A 24,490-nucleotide genomic window follows, 5' to 3' on the forward strand; every position below is an offset into this window, starting at 1 on the left:
TGCTTTTCATTTTATCTGGTGACTCAGTGTTGTAGAACTGAATGTGTCCAACAAGTGTAAACATCTCACACAATCCCAAAAACACAAATTGTGGTGCCAACCACATTGCATTCATGAGTGCACCATGTGAAATAGCCACACCCCTATTAACAATAATCAGCTGTTGGATGACAATCATGCAGAAAAAGGAAACAAAGAGCCGTTGGAAACAAATCCCTATGATTATGCTACTGATAATGGAAAGCTATTGAAAGACTAATCTGCTTTAAGTGGCACAAATCAATCTGACAAATAAACCTGATTGCAGCTAACCATATTTAGGAAACTTATTCTATATTTAGAATTTCCTAATCTGCAATCAATTCACATTTAATTACTTTATGCAGAATCATTATACACTATGCTATATAATTATCTCTTGTCTCTCTTGTATTGTAGCTGTGTGTTCACTTTTATAATAAAAGTTATACCATTTATCAATTTTCTTCTTGGTATCTAGAGGCTTTGCGAACACCTTGCTACACCATGACTTCTTCCTTCTCTCTAAATATTTGCAATTTCATCACTCTCAGACTCACCCTTACAAACTACCCACTATGGCGTGAACAAGCCTTAGCCTTAGCAGAAAGTCAAGACTTGGTTGGTTACCTTACGAATGATGATCCAGCCCCCCCCCCCCCCCCCTCAATAAACCACACCAAATTCCAATGACACAACAAACACAGAAAATTTTGTTCCAAAATTAACTAATGAATTCATTGCTTGGCACAAGATAGATTGTCTTCTTCGAGGGTGGATAATTGGAACACTCTTTGAGGAAGCACTTTGACTCATTGTTGGCTTAGACACTGCCCATGTTGTTTGGACTACACTTAAAGATTCATATGTGGAAGACTTGTAAGAACGTGAATTCACACTCCGTCAACAAATCACATACCTCTGTAAGGAAGAAGATCAAAGTATTGGTGAACACATCCGCACTTTCAAAGGTTTATGTGACAACCTTGCTGCAATTGGGAAACCTGTCCCAGAAAAAGAGAAAGTTTTCTATCTCCTCACAAGCCTCGGGCACGAGTGTGAAACATTCACAACAACCATGCTAAAACCTCCAAGGCCATCATACTCTGAGTTAATCTCACAACTCCAAAGTCATGATCAATGTCGCAATTGGTTCTCTATTCATTCCAATACGCATAACTCTTCCACTCCTCAAGTGGCTTTCTATGGTGAACAACAATGATCTCATAAGTTTTCCTCTCAACATCAAAGGAATTTTCAAACCTTCACGTCAACTGGGAGAGGATTTCAGGTTCAACAACCCAGGAACCAAACTAAAAGCCAAACCCTTATGAGCACACAACAGAGACGTCCTCCACCACTGGGACAACGTCGTATGACTCTTGCAGAACGAGAATAGTATCGGAATGAAAAATGTCAATACTATGATAAAATGGGCCATATAGCAAAGATATGTTGGTGGGTGTCCAAGAAACCAACTCAATTTGATGATATACCTCAAAATAATATTACTCTACCTCTTCATGATGTCTTACTTGTCCCTGATTTAACAAAAAAATTGTTTTCTATAAGCCAACTAACAAAACAATTTCCTGTTAACTGTGAGTTTTCTAATGCTGATTTTTGTGTTAAGGAATGAGAAACAAGGAAATAGATTATCACCGAGAGGCGCAAGGGTGACTTATATGTTCTCTCCCCTATGTTGAAATCATATTTTTCTAATCGTTTCAAATCAGGATCAACAGACATTTGGCATCAACGTCTAGGACATCCTCAAATAAAGGCTTTACTATTACTAAAAAACAAAGGATTAATTGATGTAGTTGGAACCTTGAAATCTAAACATCTTTGTGATAGTTGTCAATTGAGAAAACTTACTAAATTGCCTTTCTCTTCTTCTGAACATTCTAGTTCTTCTATCTTTGAAAAAATACATCGTGATTTATGGGGACCTGCTTTTGTCTTATCTAATAGTAAATTGAAATATTATGCATGCTTGGTTGATGATTTTTCTAAATACACATGGATCATTCCCTTACAACATAAATCTGACTTTGTTAATTCTTATCTATCTTTTGAACAATATGTTAAAAAGCAATTTAACAAAGAAATCAAAGTTTTTCATTAGGATGGAAGAAGTGAATTCATCAACTCCAAACTTTCAACTCATTTTCATTTAACAGGTGTTATACATCAAGTTTCTTGCCCATATACACCGGAACAAACAGGTATGGTTGAAAGGAGACATAGAGTAATACGCGAATTAGGTGTGACAATGCTATTTCATAGTGGTGCACCTTTATGTCTATGAGTTAAAGCTTTCACTATAGTTGTCTTTCTTATTAATAGACTTCTGTCGTCTTCTCTTAATTTTGAAGCTCCTTACTTTGTCTTACATGGCACACACCCTAACTATTTATCGCTACGTATCTTTGGTTCTAAATGTTTTCCTTACACTTGGGATACACAACGTAAGAAATTCGACCCTAAAACCCTTCCTTGTGTGTTTGTTGGATATAGTGATATACATAAAGGATATAAATGCTTTCATCTTTCTAGTAAGAAATTTTTTTATCTCACGACATGTTGTTTTTGACGAGTTATTCTTTCCATATAAGACTAATCGTCATCATACGATTTCCTCTCTTACATAGCATGTAGTTAGCATATTTGATTCTTGGCTACCTCATACTAACTCCAATTCTTGTGCAGACCTAACAGCAGTAACAACAGCTTCTGCTTCCGCTCCATCATGCTTAAATCCTTTAATGCAATCTCTTGCCTTACAACTTCCTATTGCATCTTTTGGTCAACCAGAACAACCCTTATTGCTTGAACATGAGAGCCTTGAGTCACAACACTCACAAATTGAGTCAGACCTTGAGCTTGGGCCTCCTTCCTCAATACAACCACTTGAATCTGCCTCTTCTACCCAGACTCAACTTCCACATGTTGTACCTACTCATCCCATGGTTACTCGCTCACAACACGGAATTACAAAGCCTAATCCTAAGTATGCCTTAATCACTATGTCATCTCCATACATTCCACGCAACCCATATAATATTCGCTCTGCATTAGCTCATCCTGGATCGAAGGATACCATGTGTGAAGAACTTGAGGCTTTACATAAAAATAAAACTTGGGAACTCGTTCCTCGCACCCGTGACTTGCATGTTATTGGCTCTAAATGGGTTTTCAAATCAAAACTCAAACCTAATGAGTCCCTAGATCGGCTCAAAGCTCATCTTGTAGCAAAGGGATATCATCAGGTTAACACTACAAGAAATTTTTCATGTAGCTACACGCATTTTTACCTACGAACATAATTTAGTGTAGGTAGAACTCAAATAAACTTATACCTACATGTGTTTACTGTAGGTAAAAGCAAAATGACTTATACTTATCCAAGTTTGATGTAGGTAAAAAAAAAAAAAAACTTATACTTATGGATGTTTAGTATAGGTAAAATCTCTAAAAACTTATACCTACAGACACTTTTACTTATGAATATAATCAACTGTATATTAAATATATATAATTTATTATTTTAAAAAATTATATTTTTTTATTGATGTAAATATGTTTTGATTTTAATTTTAATATGCATAAATAATTATTAAGATTATTTATTTAATTTTTTATTTTATAGAAAAATATAAAATTTGTAACTTAGTTATAATATTTTATTTATTTAAATAATTTAGTTTAATAATTTTTTTCCATAAAAACATTTTCAAAATTATATGCTAACTAGCCCTATAACTATAGTCTCCTTTCATATTTTATATTTTATTTATTATATGAAAATGAAAAAAAAGAACAGGCACACTTTCTTTATTCTCTCAAAAACCAAAATCATTCTAACCCTTTCTTAGGATGATGCTCTCTCTTCCTAATCCCTAACGAGGCATTTCATCTAAAATCTTTCCATGATCGTGAGTTCGTTTCTCCTTTTCTCTCTTTTAGTGTTCAAATGTTTCTTGTGATTTATCTTCATTTGATAGGAATTTACTTGGTTAGGGCAACAGACATCCTGGTTTCGATTTCACCGCATTGCCTTTTGCTACTACTAGGTTTGTTTTCTTCATTCATGGTTTCTAGTTCTAAAATTGATTTAATGGTTTCGTTTCAGCATTATGAAGTGAATGCATGTTTTTAGTGTTATCATGCGCTATTTGTTTGTGATGATTTTAGAGGTTTTGCTACTTGAATTTTCTGCTCAATTGGATCTATAATTGATTCTGTCGCAGTGGTCGAGGCTAGGTCTTGAGAGGGTTGAACTCGGGATGGGGAAGCCTCTGCATGTGGGGGGGTCCACGGTAGAAAGTGCCTTAGTATAAAGTATAAACCCTAGTAATTGTTTTTCTTGGAGTTAGACAGAGAGGGTTCCCTTTCCAGTGACAGGCGATAGCTGTAAGCAACTCAACCTCAGAGCTTAAGCAATGGCGGCGAAGAAGCATGACGTCGGAGACACCAAAAAGAGAAAGAGACTCAATACTAAAACTCAAAAAGATCCCAAGGCTTCAAAGCTCGTTGCCTCAAAGAAGCACAAACTAGACTCCGTTGCTAAAGACAACAAGAACAAGAAGACGACTCCTCTTACCGGCCAAGAACGTCGTCTTCATTCCAAGGTTTCTCTCCTTAATAATTAGAATATCTACGATTTCGCTTTGGATTGTTCCAGGATTTTTGCAATTTCTTTTTTTGTTTTATGCCAATTAATTAATTGTTGAGGCATTTGGAGATTATTTGTTTTGATTGATTAGATGAGATAATGATTATTTCGTATCAGGAACTAGCAGATGCTAGAAAAAAGAAGAGAAAGCGACATTTCACTCTTGAGCAAGTGAGACATTATTTTTTATTTATTGTTTGTTCTTTCATCAGTTGAATAGAGTGTTGTAACCTTGATGGTTGGGAATTCACCAGGTGGTATTTAATTTTAATTTAATTTAATTTTGAATAGGAGCTTGCGCGTCTATGGGAAAAGATGAGACGTCATGAGATTGCTAAAGAGGACAGAGCTAAGTATGTTCCTACAACAAGACATTAAGGGCTGATATTTCTTTGTTTATGGCGTGCTAATCCTTTTTATTTTTCATTTAATTCTTTATACTATGTCTTACTTGGTACTTTTATATAATTGAAGGCTAGTGACTGAAGCTTTGCAAAAGATGAAGGGGAAGATTCCAGAGATTGCAAAAAGGAATGTGTGAATTTGTAATACATTTGCTAGTTATATTTAGCCTTATCTCAAGATCTTAAAGTGATACCGTTGTCTTCATTCTGCAGAAAATGGTTACAACCATCCCAAGGATCATCATTGTTTGTCAGTATTCTCTTGGGTCAGTGTGGTCAGTGTTTGTAGAAACAACGACCTTGCTGCATCTAGGGCTGGCAATGGTTTTGTTCGATTATGGTAAATTGAAAGTGATATCAAAGACATTAAGTCTCTTTATAATGTGCCATTGGTAAGTGAAAGGAATGGCAGCTAAACTCTAGTTAACTTTTCCTAGATTAATTTTTCTTTTAGATTTTGATTATAGCTTCTATTGAAAAGGCTATTGTTGTTCTTGTTTCTGTTGAATGTAGCTTCTTCTGTAAATCACTAAATCCCTTGTTATTTATTGAATAACTCTCCCCTTTTTTTCAAACCTTACTTTTTTGTGCCATGTGATGTTTTAACATAAGCTTGCGCAGAATAGAGATTGTATACCTGTAAATTTGTACATAGATTTGTAGTTTTATGTAAAAAATCAAGTTTTAGTTTTGAAGTCAAAAAGTAATTTCCAAACATGCAATTCCTCATCTTTCTAGTGTTGGATTTACATTTGTACTGAGTTTTATTGCAGTTGAAAAATCCATTGCCATTTAATTTATCCTTTTGCATAACAGGATGGGTTTGTGAATTCCTTGGCTTTTGCAAAATCAGGAGAAGTCTTAGTTGCTGGAGTTGGACAGGTGAAAATTTTCTCAAACCGTGTCCTGCTTGTATGCTTTTTTTTTTTGGTATACTATTTACTAAAATTTCACTGGAAACACTGCCATGGATAGAAAAGCTATCTGAACATTTCAACTTTCTTGTTTGAAAGGTGGACTTTTAGTATGATAATAAGGAAATCGATACCAGGTTATCTTATTTATGACTCATTCACACTAATAGGTGAATTTATTATGTTCTCTTAATGTTTGTGTTCTTTGTTTCTTCCTCCCCCCTAAAGCTCTCTCATTTCCAACATATTTTTTATGAAGGTAGTTGTCTCTCTGGCAAATTTCTATTTTCAGCTTGTGATTGTGAGACTTCTCGTGTTAAGTGATTAGAATTACATAATTTATAAGATTAAAGATTTATCAGGTCCAAATTTTGCTGCGCTCAGTTAGGTGTCAATCTTTCCACAGGTGTGTAAGCCTGTAACCCAATATGAGTGTAACCACATTAGCAAATGGACCTTTAATAATGATTGTCCATGGAGACAAATTTTATTGTTTTTCTCTCCTGGTGTTGGATAAGTATATGAAATTGACTAGTTTTATCTAGTAAATAGATTACTACCAACTTTGAACTTGAAGAGATTAGAATTGTTGAAAGAAAACATTACTGATGCCTTTAATTCTATTGAAACACCACTTACATCATTGGATACTATTTACCCTTCATTTCAGGTCTACTTGAAAATTGAAATATACGTTGTTATTTGTTAGTGTCACCTTTTTTTCTAATTGGTCCTTCTCCATTTTTAGCTTCCAAGAAACAACTAGAAGGCTTTATCTCCACTCTCGTTGGACATGTTGCATGGTTTATGATTCTCTGTGTGGTTATGCTCATCACTTGACTCTGCTTCTATTTCACCATTCTTTGCACCTTTATCACCCTTCAGCTCTGAACACCTTTGAACAAATAGTATATAGTGCCAAAGGAAAGCAAATTGTAGTTTTTCTTGACTACGATGGAACTCTCTCTCCAATTGTTGCAGATCCAGATAAGGCTTTCATGACTAGAAAGGATTTCCTTTTGTTCCCATTTTTCCTTTATACTCATATCCATTGAATAAAGCTTATGTTTGTGATTAATCCGAGACTTTGTTTCCTCAAATTAGATGAGAGCAACACTAAAGGGTATATCAAGACATTTTCCCATAGCAATCGTGACTGGAAGGTGCAGAGACAAGGTACATTTTCTTCAAAGAAAAATAAGTACAAAAAGTGACATGGAAGTGATTAAATGATTCTTTATTTTTCTTCTCTTGAGAGATTTAATTGGAGTTCTTTCTGATTTATTTTTTTCAGGTATATAACTTTGTAAAATTGGCAGAACTTGGCATGGACATCACTGGTCCAACAAAAAGTCCAAAAGCAAGTGAGAGAGAGTTTCTGAAACTAATCAGTGTGTTGAAGATTCTATCTTTTTGTTTCTTTCTGGTTTTGCCATTTGTTGCTTTCTTTCAGGGTAATAATAATAATAAAGCAGTGTTGTTCCAATCCACGAGTCAATTCCTGCCAATGATCGATGAGGTTCATTTTCTTTTTTTTTCTTTTATCTAAATGCAAACCTCTAATTCATTTCCTCCCAAATTGGCCTGTGGCAGCACATCAGATATTAACAGCGTCGTACGTTATCAAAAAATAAAATTTCAGGTGTACAAGATCTTGTTAGAAAAAACGAAGACTATCCCAAGGGCTAAGGTTGAGAACAATAAGTTTTTTTTGTCCTTGCACTTTCGTTGTGTTGACAAAAAGGTACCAGTCAACTTACCATGTAATTGCTGAATCAATAGAATTACCAAACCCACACACACGCCAAAAAACTTAAATTGTTCGGTAACAATTTTTTTTTTTTAAAAAATATACTCTATTTTTTCCTTAGAGTTGGGCAGCGTTGGCGGAGAAAGTTAGATTGGTGCTCAATGAGTATCCACAACTCAGACTAACCCAAGGGAGAAAAGTGCTAGAGATCCGTCCAACCATCAAATGGGACAAGGGCAAGGCTCTTGAATTTTTGTTAGAATCATTAGGTGAGTAGATGACTATATATATTAATTCATGCAAAAATAGCCTTACTTTGATATCTCACCTACCTATGCTACATATATAAGTCATATATTTGTTCTGATTCATTATAATAATACTATTTGCATATTTCTAGGGTACAAGAATTTGAATGATGTATTTCCAATCTATATTGGTGATGATCGAACTGATGAGGATGCTTTTAGGGTAACAAATGCTGCCACACCTAGCTTGCTAGTTAGTTAGTTAAAAGTATATATATTGCTATTCTATATATTTCATTTTCACCTGCATATGTTTATTAATTGACTTGTTAACATTATGGATATAATATAATTAACAAGTTTTGCGCAGTAGGGGTCAAGGAATTGGGATTCTTGTTTCTAGAGTTGCAAAAGAAACAAATGCTTCCTATTCCTTGCAATGCAGGTCAAATTCCTTTCTCTGATGAATATTTTTCTGTTTTATATTTAATTATAAAATATTACTTTACTTTTTATTTTATTTTATTTTGTATTTTTAAATTTTTTATAGGAAGCAGAGACAACTAAAAACAATAAAATTTATTTTTAGTGTTTTCCATAAAATAATGTCTTTTATAGGAAGCAGAGACAACAAATGTAAAAAATCATAGTAATGTCAAGAAAAAATTATAGTTTGTGGTTGGGCTTCAAAGACTACTTTGGGTAACAGCTAAGAGCATGTTTGGAACTACATCAAAAACTCCAAATATGTTCTCTGGATGTGTGTTTCCAAACACGTATTTAGTATAACTTTCCCTTTGTGGAATTTGTGTGATAGTACTTATCATTCATTGTTTTCTTTTTGTCTTGTCTAGGTTGCAAGTTGGAGGAGTGCAACTTTTGATACTGGACCTCCTGTAATAAAGTGGGCTACTAGAAGTCTTATGTTTGCTACAGGATCATCTGAGTTGTCATTCTGGGTTCCTGATTTGTCTAAGTTGGGATCCTATGTTATTATTATTATTATTATTATTATATGGTTTTTACCTACAGCTAAAGATAATAGGTACAAATTAAAGACTTTTACCTACACTTAGGAGATGTAGGTAGAAGTTAATGACTTTTACCTACACACTATAAATAGTAGGTAAAACCTATAGTGACAGACAATTAGCCGTCATTATACGCCCCTCAAAGTTGACGGAAGAAATGCCTGTAGGACAAAGTCTATCATACATTTACCTACGGATTTTTTATTTATAGTGAAAATTTTTGTCTGTAGGTAAATGTCATTTTTCTTGTAGTAATGGAGTAGATTATACTGAAACATTCTCTCCTATAATCAAGTCAGGCACCATCCGATTAATCATCACTATAGCCCTTGTTAAGAAATGGCCTATTCGACAATGACGTAAAAAATGCATTTATGCATGGTTTGCTTTTTGAGAACATATACATGGAGCAACCTCCTGGCATGGCTGACCCTCAATTCTCCAACCATGTTTGCAAGCTTCAAAAGGCTCTTTATGGCCTTAAACAAGCACCTCGCACCTGGTTTGATCGTTTCAGTTCTTTTCTTCTTAAATATGGTTTCTTTTGTAGTAAGGCTGATCCATCCTTATTTATTTGGCACTCAAATATTGGATCATTGATTCTTCTTCTTTATGTAGATGATATACTCCTCACGGGATCCATTACCACTCTAGTTTCTGACTTCATTAAACTTCTACAATCCGAATTTTCCATGAAGGACTTGGGTCCTCTCCATCACTTCCTTGGCATTGAAATACTCAAAACAACTGATGGCTTTCATCTATCCCATTCACACTATGCCCTTACCATTCTCGAACGAGCTAACATGGTTGATTGTAAACCAAAGAGCACACCACTTGAAGCTAAGATGATGATGACGTCCAATAACACTCCCCTTGATGATCCAAGTTACTTTCGTGGGGTTGTTGGATCTTTACAATACCTCACCCTTACTCGCCCTGATATTTCATACAATGTTAATTTTGTGTCCCAATTTATGCATTCTCCTACCATTATGCATTTACAAATGGCTCGTCGTATATTATGATATGTCAAGGGAACTATTGATGTAGGTCTCCACTTTACTTCAAATACCACACTTGATCTTTTTGCTTTTTCTGATGCAGATTGGGCAGGTTGTCCCACCACTCGATGCTCCACCACCGGTTATTGTATCTATCTTGGAAGAAATCTTATCTCATGGTGTGCTAAGAAACAACCGACAGTTTCTTGCTCCAGTACGGAAGTTGAATATAGGGCCATGCAAACACTGCCGCTGAACTCACATGGCTTACCTTTCTCTTGCAAGACCTTCACATTTCACTTGCATCCCTTCCAATGTTATACTATGATAATCTCAGTGCTCTTCACATGACCATCAATCTAGTATTTCTTGCCCGCAACAAGCACATTGAATTGGATTATCACTATGTCCGTGAACGGATTGCTCTTGGCCATCTTGTTACTCACCATATTCCTACCAATAACCAAGTTGCTGATTTGTTCACTGATCGAGGTCGTACCCAAATCAAATAAACATTAAAAATGCAGTATCTAGGAAGTGATCCTAGGTCGCCTCCTAACGAGCAATGGTCAACCAAACGTTCATAACAGATAGTAATAAAATAGTAACGAATTGGGGGGGGGGGTTGTTTATTTTTGTAATTTAAATAGCGAGTAAAATTGAATTAGAAAATATCGGAATTAAAACACGTTGTTTCCCCTTGATTCACAAGCAAGTCTCTTATCCGAGGTTACGAGAATTTATCCTTTATCAGTTCAACCACTTAATCCAACCCTAAATTAAATTACTAAGCGAAATTTAACATAAGGCATTCATTATGTGATTAAGCAACACATACACCAATTAATCATGAACGATTATTAAGCATGAACATAAATTAAGCGCAGAGACAATTAATCAAGCACTGAGCATGCATGGATTAATAGCAACAAATACAGAGTAATTGGTGAAGAGGAAAAACTTATCAGAATTTAATAGTAATAATAGAACCTCAAAGAGAGTTGTACTTGATCCTCAAGAGAAAAAAACGCTGGAGATTTAGCCTTCCATTAATCAGTAAAGAACGAAATTGCTGATTAAAGCAGAAAATGAAATTTTATTGCTACGTGAATAGTAAAAATTAGAATCGCAAAACTTAAATTTATTCCTTCTGAACAAAATGAAAAGTAACTAAAACGAAAAGAGAGAGAAGCCTAAAACTAAAAACGAAAAAGGAGAGAGAAAGCCTAAAACTATAACTTTGGTGCTGTTATATAGTTCTCAGCCCCAAAGCTTACAAATCTGTTTTAAGTCCAAGCCTATAAATAAAATAAAATCTAGATGAGATAAAATCTGGATAAGATAAGATAAGATCTAGATGAAATAATATCTAGATGAGATCAAATCTAGATATGATAAGATAAAATCTAGATGAAATAATATCTAGATGAGATAAAATCTAGATAAGATAAGATTTGGTAGAATAAAATTGTCTGTTGTCTTCAAGTCCAAGCCCAATTCCGGATTCAAGCCCAATTGCTTATAATTCTCCTGAAATTAAATTAAAAACATAAAATTAGTCCAATAGGCCTGATTGATAAAACTGCATAATTAAATTGACAGTTAAGGCTAATCAGTAATTAAAATGGTGACAAAAAGGGTTAAGAAATAGGAGAAAAATGATGACACATCAAATCCCCTCACACTTAGCCTTTTGCACTCCTAGGCAAAATAAAAAAGCAAAGCAAGGGACAGATCCAGAGATATTAAAGAGAAACAAACAGACACAACAACAATTACATAATTCTAATTGAATCTCAAGGAATGAAAAGAATGGGTAACATCCAACACGTAAAGAGTTAAAGAATCAAGGCCATCATGAAAATCATCCAAGCATCTCCAACATGGCAAGATAGTCAATCAGCTCAAGAATGAAAAGTGATAAAGCCTCACAAGATATGCATTCCATCTCTCAAGTGTCCAGGCTACTGTTTACTCTCAGAGCACCCATGAAAACAAACACCACATAGACTTGGCAAGACTCTAAAATTGACAACCACATCACAAACACATGTACATGAGGATCAAAAGGTCTTTTAAGGTTGTAATGGGGCCAAGGACAAGGTAGATGAAAGTATGGGATAGTAGCTAAAACCCAAAGGAATAGAGGAGCAATGGGGAATAAGTGGGAAATAAGAAAAAGTAGTAAACCCCAAAACCAAAATTAAAAAGTAAACCCAAAACAAAATCAACCAAGTCCTTAAACCTATCCAAGTCTTCAAACCAAGACCTCATTTATTCAACTTCATTTTTTTTATTTTTTTTTCTTTTTCTTCCTTTTTTTTATTTTTTTTTTGAACGTGAACAGTAGTAATTGAAAGCATTTGAAAAACAAAGTAACAATTAGGCTATATATATATATATATATATATATATATATATATATATATATATATATATATATATATATATATATATATACACACACACACACATCAAGCATGGGCAAAATACATCATCAAGCATGGCCAACAAAAACATATCATTCAATGAAACATACCCCCCCCCCCCCCCCCTCCACACACACACACTTATTCCCAAAACAATTCCAAAGCTCCAAAATTTCTTAAGGGTAGGGTGAAATCATGGTTTTTCACTTAAGGCTTGTAATGAGCTTCAAAAAAAAAAGAGAGGAACATAGGCTCAAAGGGGCTATCAAAGGAATTAATTCAAGGTAGGCGCATTTGGCTAAAGGCTTATAAGAACAAGCATGTGAAGCAAGAAGTATCAACAAGAGTCAAGCCAAGGCTATTGTGCAAGCAATCAATGGGGGCAAAACACACCGAATAAAATAGATGGTGATGGCTCAAATTCTCACCAAGGGTAAATCTATCACCTTCAATTTGAACTTTCAAAACTAACTTGACATGTAGAGAAAAAACAAGGATTTCAATTCACAAAATGCCAAGAAACTCCTATTTCAAAAACAATTACCCATTACCTGTACATAACCCAAAATTCAAAGAGAAACATGCAATGTTGTACACAAAACATAAAACCAAAATAACAAAATTAACCTAGAACCTAACAAACTTAAACTAGAAAACCTAATAAAATTAAACTAGAATACCCAACAAAATTAAAGAACAATCTTCTCCCCCCCCCCCTTCACACTTAAACAACACATTGTCCTTAATGTAGCACAATCATAAGATCATGAACAATCAAAGCAATCAATATATTTGGACAAGTACAATAAAAGTAAAGAAGAAGACAAAAGAAAGAAAACTCCCTAAGTCATGGCGGAAGAGAAGTAGGGTGAAGTAAGGAGGTCTCCTCCACCACTACATCCACTAAGGAGGGATTTGTGAGGAATGTGATGGAAGCTTGCTTGTGGAGCTTCTATGGAGGCTGGATCTTTGAGCTTCAATGAGGTCCTTCAATGGTGATTTTTCACCATGGAGATGCAGCGGAAGGCAAAGGAGAAGAGGATAGGGGAGGCACCATCCACTAGGGAATAAGCCAAGGAAGAAGGAGCTTCACCACCAAGAATTGCCTTGGATAAGAAGCTTGAAGAGGATGCTTTAATGGAGGAAAAGAAAGAGAGAAGGGGGGAGCACGAAATTGAAGGAATAAAAGAGGGAAAGAAGTAGAACTTTGAAGTGTATCTCATAAGACTTTCATTCATCAAAGTTACCACAAGTGTTACACATGCTTCTATTTATAGACTAGGTAGCTTCCTTGAGAAGATTTCTTGAGAAAACTTCCTTGAGAAGCTTCTTTGAGAAAACTTCCTTGAGAAGCTAGAGCTTAGCTACACACACCCCTCTCATAACTAAGCTCACCTCCTTGAGAAGCTTCCTTAAGAAGATTCCTAAAGAAGCTAGAGCTTAGCTACACATACCTCTCTAATAGCTAAGCTCACCTCCTTGAGATGAGAAGCTAGAACTTAGCTACACACCCCCTATAATAGCTAAGCTCACCCCCATGACGAAAAACATGAAAATACAAAAAAAGGTCCTTACTACAAAGACTACTCAAAATGCCCAGAAATACAAGGCTAAAACCCTATACTACTAGAATGGCCAAAATACAAGGCCCAAACAAAGGAAAAACCTATTCTAATATTTACAAAGATAAGCGGGCTCATACTTAGCCCATGGGCTCGAAATCTACCCTAAGACTCATAAGAACCCTAGGGCCTACCCTTGGATCTCTAGCCCAATCTACTTGGAGTCTTCTACTCAATGCCCTTGCGGGATAGGATTGCATCATTCCCTCCACCTTGGAAAGGATTTGACCTCAAATCCCGAGGTTCTTCATACTCTGGGCTCCTTCCCTCAACACTTGTAAAAAGAACAAAAACATATGTATTAGTGGTGTTTGGTATATTGAAGTAAGGTAAGGTCTGAAAACCCATTTCGTGGGCATCTTCCCCTGAAGGAACATGGTTTCTCACCAACTCAATGAGTGGTGCTACAAGTATAGAAAAATATGGGACAAACCTTTTGTAAAAGTTTGTTAAGTCATGGAAGCCCCAAATTTTTCTCATACTTGGTGGAGTGGGCCACTCAAGAATGACCTTTATTCTCTTAGGGTTCATGGGAACCCCTTGATCACTATTTGAAAAATTAAGAAGAGTAACGCAATAAAACATACCTTTTTCTGTATTTTCATATTGATTATTCCTACCAAAAAGTATGACAAACCTAAGGTGTCCCATATGAGTACCTAAGTTTGTATTGAAACTAAAAATAAGAACAAACCTACCTAATGGGTCCCTATGTACACACACCATGAAGATGTTAGGTGTACGAGTGATTTTACAAAAGAGGGTTGCACCACTCAAAACATTCATCATACCACCTATTTTAGGGACTCGGTGCCTAATAATACCTATTTTGGGCACCAACAAAGCACAAGGATTTAAGCTCTTGCAAACCAAACCCTCATCCAACAACTTATTTACTTGAGGAATAAACTCAAGCCCAAGAGGTGTGGCAATGCTAGCAAGTGCCTTTTTACAAAAGAGAAAATGTGGAGGTTGTCTAAGAGGGAAAGTTTCTTTAATGTTTGTCTTTATTGTAAAATGAGTTTCCTTCTTAGCTAAACTCTTGGAGGAGACACTTACCTCCTTACACTTCTCTTTAACCACTAATGGTTGTCCTTCTTCTTGGGGGTAGATTTCTTCCCCTTTTGCTTTTTCACTTTCACTAGAGGAAGGTGAAGTAGTAGCTTCATCTTGGCTACTATAAATGTCTTGGCCCCTCATAATCATGGTTTTTGTGGTGGGGCATTGAGAAGTAATGTGTCCTCTTCCAAGACATTTAAAGCACTTTATAGAGCTAGTTTTCTCTTGCATACTAGCCTTAGGGGCTTGCTTTTCTATTGTCTTCCCCTTATCATCTTTGGGCTTAGAAGGTGTCACCCCTAAGATGCCTTGACCTTGGTCTTTCTTTGGATAAGAGAAAGAGCCATAAGATTTTGAAGTAGACTTCTTTTTAAGTTGTTGCTCTACCCTTATTTCCCAATCTAAGTTAGCCTCTACATTGTCCTTCCCATGGAAGTATGAGAGTTTAATGTTAGCCTCTTGAGGCTTTCTTTCCTTTTCTCTTCTATGGGAGTGAGGTCTAAGATGTGACCTATGCCTTCCTTCGTAATAGTCACGAAGTTCTTCACTTAGGCTTTTGCAAGAGTTATGACTACTATAGGAGGCATGTTTTTCTCTTTTCATTTCTTTCATTATTTTTCTTCTTTCTTCCTCTCTTATTTTCTTTCTTTCATCTTGACTTATTTCTTCCACTCTTTTTTTTCCTTTTTCTTTTCTCTCTTGTTTTTCTTTCCATAACTTGAGGGAACTCAACTCATCTAAGATTCTAGATAAAGGGTCTTTATGACTAGTACCCTTGCCATTAACACTAGATGAATGATGACTCATGTTGTTTCCTAAGTTGTGGTTCTTTCTTGTTGGAGGTTTGAAAACAAAAGGTAAATGAAACTATGGTTGAAACTAGCCAAATAAACACTAAAAGAGGTGTGAAAGATAAGGTAAAGGAAATAAGCTATGAAAGTAAGCAAGAAATGTAAACTAGGCGAATCCTAAGAGTGTTTGGATGACCACATTCAAGGTTCCCAACAAAACACTCACTATCCTAAGGAAAAATTGCCTAAAATTATTACACACAAATGGAAGTTTGGTAACCTATTGGAGGCTCCCAACACACTTCCAATGAAAGGCCTTTTTGTTACAAAACTTGAAAGCAATGAAGGTAAGTAAATTGCAAATTACAAAATTACAAAACGGTCCTCAATTTTAGTGGTTGTTCTCTCTTTGGTGATTCACTCAATTTGGAGTGCTTCTTAGTCCAATAGCTCTTAAGGTGGTTGGCCCCTTGCTTCTGGACTCAAATTCTTCAAGGGATGGCACCAATCCTCCTTCCAACTTCCTATATGGCAACCCACAAACAAGGAAACAAAGAGACAAGCAATAACCAAAGACCAAAAAAAATGAAATGAAAGCTAAACCAATGGAGTTTTAACAAGACAATTTTTCAAGGATTATTCAACAATTAAAGCAATGAAAAGGACATAGAAGCAAGTTAGTACTCAAAGAGAAACATAGAATGGCTCTAGAGTAGAGTAAAAAAAACTGAAAAAAAGACTCAACAAAACTCTAGCTTTGGCACTTGTCTTCACACTAATTTTGAATTGAAATTTCCAATTATAGAATAAATTTTGAGTCCAGATGTCTAGAAAATTCAGTAAAAATTTCAGCTCAAAATTCGAAGTAACCAATTCTCAGTAATTTTTAAAAGTTTGTATGTCCAAGCTGCCAGCACCAGCGATTTGATTCTTTAAGCATGGTATGTTGATTGCCTTGGGCTTACTTTCAACCTTCCTATGTATGTTGAACTCACTAGGATTGTTTAACACTGTTTTAGGAGTTCAATATTCACTTAGGATCAACATTTCAGCCAGCAATTCAATCACCAAAACTCAAATTCACAATAGACACAATCATAAGGAAACCTAAAAGTTCAAGAAAAGGTTCACAATCAAAGACTCTCTAAGAATTTTGCATGAACATGTTAAGCACTAATTAACATGAAAGATTTGACTCAAATCAAATAATAGGCTAAAAGAATTTCATACACTCATGAACAAATGAGTTAGACAAAGAAACAAGAAAATAAAATTCAGCACAACATAAGAAATCTTTTGTGACAAGTTTCATGACTAGACATGACTTCTATGACAAAACTACAATAGGTGAACAAGTCACTCTAGATTTTTGAGGTTTTCTTCTACTTTAATATTTTTGTAAGAATTTTATGGTTTAGGTTTCAGCCACAAAAAATAACAAGACAAAACTCAAAGGAACCTAAACTCAACACAATTCATGGTTCAAGAACAAGAACAAGAAATTTGAACCATAGAAAATCAAATCTAGTTTCTATAGCAAGTTTAATCGGTAGAAACTTCTAAAGAATCATGTTAACAACATTTAGAACAAGACATGTGAGGAGATACATGGAGAAAAATGAAGAAACAACAATGGAAGAGAAGGTAAAGAAAAAAAATTAATGGAGGTTTAAGGAGCACCTACTTGAAGCTCTTGTGCTCTGATTACCACTTGATGGAAGCTTGCTTGTGGAGCTTCTATGGAGGCTGGATCTTTGAGCTTCAATGAGGTCCTTCAATGGTGATTTTTCACCATGGAGATGCAGCGGAAGGCAAAGGAGAAGAGGATAGGGGAGGCACCATCCACTAGGGAATAAGCCAAGGAAGAAGGAGCTTCACCACCAAGAATTGCCTTGGATAAGAAGCTTGAAGAGGATGCTTTAATGGAGGAAAAGAAAGAGAGAAGGGGGGAGCACGAAATTGAAGGAATAAAAGAGGGAAAGAAGTAGAACTTTGAAGTGTATCTCATAAGACTTTCATTCATCAAAGTTACCACAAGTGTTACACATGCTTCTATTTATAGACTAGGTAGCTTCCTTGAGAAGATTTCTTGAGAAAACTTCCTTGAGAAGCTTCTTTGAGAAAACTTCCTTGAGAAGCTAGAGCTTAGCTACACACACCCCTCTCATAACTAAGCTCACCTCCTTGAGAAGCTTCCTTAAGAAGATTCCTAAAGAAGCTAGAGCTTAGCTAGACATACCTCTCTAATAGCTAAGCTCACCTCCTTGAGATGAAAAGCTAGAACTTAGCTACACACCCCCTATAATAGCTAAGCTCACCCCCATGACAAAAAACATGAAAATACAAAAAAAGGTCCTTACTACAAAGACTACTCAAAATGCCCAGAAATACAAGGCTAAAACCCTATACTACTAGAATGGCCAAAATACAAGGCCCAAACAAAGGAAAAACCTATTCTAATATTTACAAAGATAAGCGGGCTCATACTTAGCCCATGGGCTCGAAATCTACCCTAAGGCTCATAAGAACCCTAGGGCCTACCCTTGGATCTCTAGCCCAATCTACTTGGAGTCTTCTACCCAATGCCCTTGCGGGATTGGATTGCATCAGAATGGTTTCAGTCGGTGTCCATTGACCTTGAGGCTTGTATCTGTGGATTCACTTTTGATCTCAACTGTACCATAAGGAAAAACATTAGTCACCATAAAAGGACCAATCCACTTTGACCTTAACTTACCACTCATGAGTCCGAGCCTAGAGTTATACAATAAAACTTTTTGTCTAACCACAAAGTCCTTCTTAGCTATCAAGCTGTCATGGAACTTCTTGGTCTTCTCCTCATAGAATTTGGAATTCTCATAGGCTTCTAAACGGATCTCATCTAGCTCACTTAGTTGCAACTTCCTTTCCTCTCCAGCCTGGTCCATAGAGAAGTTGCAAGTCTTTACAGCTCAATAGGCTTTGTGCTCTATCTCTATAGGAAGATGGCATGCCTTGCCAAAGACAACCCGATAAGGAGACATTCCTATGGGTGCTTTCTAGGCAGTCCTATGTGCCCAAAGAGCATCATCTAGCATGGTCCTCCAATCCTTTCTGTTCGGCTACACAATCTTCTCCAAGATCCTTTTTATCTCCCTGTTTGAAATCTCAGCCTACCCATTAGTTTGGGGGTGGTATGGTGTGGAAATTCTATGCACGACCCCATACTTTTTGAGCAAGGCATACATGGATCTATTACAAAAATGGGTGCCTTGATCACTAACGATGGCCCAAGGGACTCCAAACCGGCAAAAAAAAAAATGACCTAACAAAATCCACAATAACCTTAGCATCGTTAGTTCTGGTGGGTTTGGCTTCCACCCATTTTGAAACATAATCAACAACAAGGAGAATATAAACAAAACCAAAAGAGATAGGGAAAGGCCCCATAAAATCTATACCCCAGACATCAAACACCTCACAGAATAACAAGGGTTGTTGAGGCATTTGTTGTCTCCATGAAGGTGAGTCGCCTGCTCTCTGAAAAGGCTCACAAGTGCTACAAATTCTCCACGCATCTTTGAAGATTGTGGGCCAATAGAAACCACAGTCAAGCACCTTGTGAGTTGTCCTCTGTATGCCAAGATGGCCACCCGGTGTCGAAGAATGACAGAATTGCAAGATCGAGTCGATCTCATGGTCTAGAATGCATCTCTTAATAACCTGGTCACTGCACAACTTCCACAAATAGGGGTCATCCCAAATATAATGCTTAGCATCACTCTTAATTTTATCATTTTGAGCTTTAGATGCTAAGGGAGGAAAAACAGAAGCAACCAAATAATTCATAATATTAGCAAACCAAGGAGTGGGGAAGGAATCATAAATACTATACAGAATGTACAAATGATCATCTGGAAAATCATCCCGAATGGGTGAGTCCTCAGACGCACGCTCAATCCTATTCATGGTCAGCCACGAGTTCAGTGCACCACTTCGATCACGGATCTCCAAATCAAACTCTTGGAGCCAAAGCATCCACCAGATCAATCTAGGCTTTGATTTAGCCTTCTTCAATAGGTACTTTAGAGATGCATGGTCAGTATAAACAATAACACGAGTACCAAGCAAATATGAACGAAATTTTTCAAGAGCAAAAACTATCGCTAACAGCTCATTCTCTGTGGTAGTGTAATTTGCTTGAGCAACATCCAATCTTCTGGAGGCGTAGTAGATCACCCGAGGTAGCTTGTCAATCTTTTGAGCAAGGACAGTTCCCAATGCGTAATTGGATGCGTCACACATTAGCTCAAATGAGGCTGTCCAATCAGGTGCCTATATGATAAGGGTGGTAGTCAGCGCATGCTTGAGGCAATCAAAAGCCTCTTTGCACCAGTCATCAAAATCAAACTCCACCTCATTTTGTAGCAGATTGAATAGTGGAAGGGCCACCATGCTAAAATCCTTGATAAAACGCCTATAAAACCCTGTATGACCAAGAAAAGAACGAACCTCTTGCATGTAAGAGGGGTAAGGCAATTGTGAAATAACATTTATTTTTGCAGGGTCTACCTCTATGCCCCTACTGGAAATGATATGCCCTAAAAATATACCTTGTTCTACCAAGAAGTGACATTTTTCAAAATTCAGCACAAGGTTAGTTTCAATGCATCTACTAAGAACTCTATCCAGAATATCCAAACATGTATCAAAAGAGGATCCATAAACAGTAAAATCATCCATAAACACCTTTATGCAACTCTCTAAAAACTCACTGAAAATGCTAAGCATACACCGCTGGAAGTTACCAGGGGTGTTGCATAGGCCAAAGGGCATCTTCCTATAGGCAAAAGTGCCAAAGGGACAGGTGAATGCAGTCTTTTCTTGATCCTCAGGAGCAACATGAATTTGTAGATAACCAGAAAAACCATCAAGAAAACAATAATCGTACTTACCTGCCAAGCGCTCAAGCATTTGATCAATGAAAGGCAAGGGAAAATGATTTTTTCTGGTTACCTGGTTCAACCTCCTATAATCAATGCAGACTCGCCAGCTGTTCTGCACTCTTGTGGGGATAAGCTCATCCTTTTCATTCTTGACCACTATGAGGCCTGTCTTCTTAGGAACCACTTGGACTGAACTCACCCACTGGCTGTCAGAAATGGGGTAGATGATTCTAGCTTGCAAGAGCTTGGTCACTTCCTTTTTCACCACATCTAGAATGACGGGGTTGAGTCGCCGCTGTGGCTTAGCTCCATCCTCTAAAAGTATCCTATGCATGCATATAGATGGGCTAATACCAGGAATATCTGCTAAAGTCCATCCAATGGCTTTCTTGTGCTTCTTGAGAACTAACAACAACTTTTCCTCTTGCTTAGCATCAAGGGAGGCAGAGATGATCACTGGAAATTTTTCCTTGTCCTCCAAGTAAGCATATTTGAGGTTTGCTGGTAAGGGCTTCAATTCTAGTGTGGGTGGTGGCTGAACAGTGGAAGGAACCAGGGTAGGAGAAGAAGAAGAAGAAGGTTCCTCAACCTGTATCTCATAAAGCAAGTCAGAAGTATATGTACTTCATGCAACATGGTTAGTGCATTATGACTCTAAAGAATCAACATCAAGAGGTACAACACCTAGAAAATAAGAACCAGACTCAAATTCAGATTCATTCTCAGCATAAAAATCAGACACAGGATCAAATTCAAACTCTGATTCAGATTCAATGCATAAGGAATGACAAGTATGCAGATCAGATAAAAATGGATGTTTCCTACCATAAAGAATAGAATCAAAATCAAACATATAATTATCAACAATCTGATCAATTATCTCAGCACAAAAAACAAAAGGATCCTCAGATGGTTTCATGGCATCAAGAATGTTAAAATGAACAACAATATCACCAAATTCCATAGACGATGTGCCAGCATAAACATCTATCTTGGTTCGGGCTGTTTTCATAAATGGCCTGCCTAAAATAATTGGAACTGAAACATGGGAAAATCCCTCTTCCATATTAAGAACATAAAAATCAACAGGAAAAATAAGTTCACCAACCCGAACCAACACATCCTCTATGAAACCTGTGGGGTAAGCAACACTTCTATTTGCCAAATGAATCACCACATCTGTAGATTGCAAAGATCCAAGAGATAAAGAATTGAGAATGGACAGAGGCATGACACTAACTGATGCTCCTAGATCTAGCATGGCATTCTCAAATTTACTATTTCTAATAATGCAAGGTATACAAAAAGTATCTAGGTCCTTACATTTCTCAGGAATGTGAGGAATAGATTTACCTATCAATGCTGACACATTTCTGCCCATGCTAATCCTTTCATTGCCCTTGAACTTCCTTTTGTAGGTGCACAACTCCTTTAGAAACTTAGCATATCTTGGAATCTGCTTGATGGCATCTAATAGAGGTATGTTCACCTCTACTTTTCTGAAGGTCTCCAAGATCTCCTTTTCCGCTTCTTCCATTTTTTTTTTTGGAATTGCTCTAGGTGGGAATGGAAGAGGGATAGGAGGCTGTGGTAAGTCAGAATCACTAGAGGAAGGTCCACCTGCATGAAAATTTTTGTTAGGAAGCTTTCTCGTTTGTGCAATTATCTCATCCTCTTTTTCAGGTGTAGAATGAAGTTTGACAGGTTCAGGTGCAGGTGCTGCTACTGGTGGAGGCACTTGAATTTGGTTGCCAGACCTCAAGGTTATGACACTCACATTTTTTGGATTCTGCACAGTTTGTGAAGGCAATTTGTCAGAATTTTGGGACTGAGCTTGATTAATATGAGTAGTCATCTGCCCCATCTGATTTGTCAGACTCTGAATGGAAGCTTCTGTCTCTTACTAAAATTGCATATTCTAGATGGTCATTTGCCTCACTAACTCTTCTAAGGAAGGTTGAGGAGGAGCCTCAGTTGCTGGTTGTCTTTGTTGTGATTGTTGTTGTTGTATTGGAGGAGGAACATATGGCTTGCTGGGACTAGCAGCATTCTAAAAAGGAGGGACAAGCTATTGTTGTTATGGAGGACTTGTCCATCTCAAATTTGGATGATTCCTCCCACCTGAATTGTATCTATTGCTTGAAAGGTCATAATTATTCAGCTGTTGTTGGTTTTGCTGCTATAAATGTTTGCAGCATAAGCTTTAGGTTGCTCATTGACTCCAGATTGCTGCAAAGAAGGACAAAGATCTGAATGGTGATCTGCAGAAGAATATAGACCACATACTCTTCCAACAGGTGTAGATTTTTGATTCATGGCAAGCTGGGTTACTAGGTTGACTAAGGCATCAAATTTTCCTTCAAGCTTTTTATTTTCAGTAGATGAAGATGAATCCGTGGCCACCTCATGGACTCCTCTAAGAATAATAGCATCATTTCTTGCACTGAATTGTTAGGAGTTGGAAGCCATCTTCTCAATCAAATTCCTAACCTCAGCAGGGGTCATATCACCAAGAACTCCACCACTGACAGCATCAATCATACTCCTCTCCATGTTGCTAAGTCCCTCATAGAAATATTGAAGAAGTTCCTCAGAAATATGGTGGTGAGGGCAGCTTGCACACAATTTCTTGAATTTTTCCCAGTACTCATACAAGGTTTCTCCACTAAGTTTCCTGATGCCTGAGATGTCTTTTTCGATGGCAGTGGTCCTAGATGCAGGGAAGAATTTCTCCAAGAACACCCTCTTAAGGTCATCCTAGCTGAAAATGGACCTGGGAGCAAGGTAGTATAGCCAATCTTTTGCCACTCCCTCCAGAGAATGAGGAAAAGCCTTTAGAAAGATATGATCTTCCTGGACATCAGGGAGCTTCATGGTGGAACAAACAATATGGAACTCCTTAAGATGCTTAAGAGGATATTCACCTGCAAGACCATGAAACTTGGGCAGCAAATGTATTAGTCCAGTCTTGAGAACATATGGAACACCCTCATCAGGATATTGAATGCACAAGCTTTCATAAGTGAAATTAGGTGCAACCATCTCCCTAAGAGTCCTCTCACTAGGTGGAGGTTGAGCCATGTTCTTAATATAAAAATTAGTAGTGGAATGCTCAAAATCAGAATATTCAGAATCAGCCTCAACAGAATGCTCAGAATGCACAGAATGACCAGGATGCACACTAAGCCTAACTAATCTATGAAAGGTTCTATCTATTTCAGGATTAAAGGGTTGTAAATCACCTGGATTGCCCCTAGTCATGCACTATATGCAACAAATAATGTGTTTCTCAACAAGCACCTAACAAGGGGGTAAAACTACAGCTATACTCAAACGATATCAAAATGAGCTGAAATTTTGTGAGGAACACCCTAAAATCATGAAAAGATAGCACAAAAACCTTTAGACAAAAATTCAAAGTCTTACTATGGAAAATGCCTAAGGAAAGTTTAGAAAAATAGAACAATAAAACTTGAAAAAAAAAAACTAGTAAACAGGCGATTTTGGCTAGTTAGAGACCTCAAACAAGCTCTGCTAGGCTACCACAATATGGGAAATTTTTTTCTACCCCAAATACATATATAATAATAGTCATTCTGATACCCAGAGCAAAAGTT

General features: G+C 36.8%; 2 protein-coding genes across 2 annotated transcripts; both read left to right on the forward strand.

Moving 5' to 3' along the window:
- Window positions 1-4,463: 4,463 nt before the first annotated feature.
- On the forward strand, window positions 4,464-6,342 carry LOC114404943 (pumilio homolog 24-like). The gene is made up of 7 exons (XM_028367659.1): window positions 4,464-4,652; window positions 4,814-4,867; window positions 4,988-5,049; window positions 5,171-5,231; window positions 5,314-5,424; window positions 5,917-5,982; window positions 6,307-6,342. The coding sequence occupies exons 1-7, from the start codon at window positions 4,464-4,466 to the stop codon at window positions 6,340-6,342; spliced, it is 579 nt and encodes a 192-aa protein (XP_028223460.1).
- A 472-nt stretch (window positions 6,343-6,814) lies between these two features.
- Window positions 6,815-8,912, forward strand: LOC114404944 (probable trehalose-phosphate phosphatase J). Its single transcript, XM_028367660.1, has 9 exons — window positions 6,815-7,022; window positions 7,117-7,190; window positions 7,309-7,374; window positions 7,468-7,533; window positions 7,657-7,758; window positions 7,886-8,033; window positions 8,165-8,233; window positions 8,370-8,457; window positions 8,867-8,912. Exons 1-9 carry the CDS (start codon window positions 6,815-6,817, stop codon window positions 8,910-8,912), a joined length of 867 nt encoding a protein of 288 aa, XP_028223461.1.
- Window positions 8,913-24,490: the final 15,578 nt, after the last annotated feature.

This window comes from Glycine soja, chromosome 3, assembly GCF_004193775.1.
Source record: "Glycine soja cultivar W05 chromosome 3, ASM419377v2, whole genome shotgun sequence".
Classification (NCBI taxonomy): domain Eukaryota; kingdom Viridiplantae; phylum Streptophyta; class Magnoliopsida; order Fabales; family Fabaceae; genus Glycine; species Glycine soja.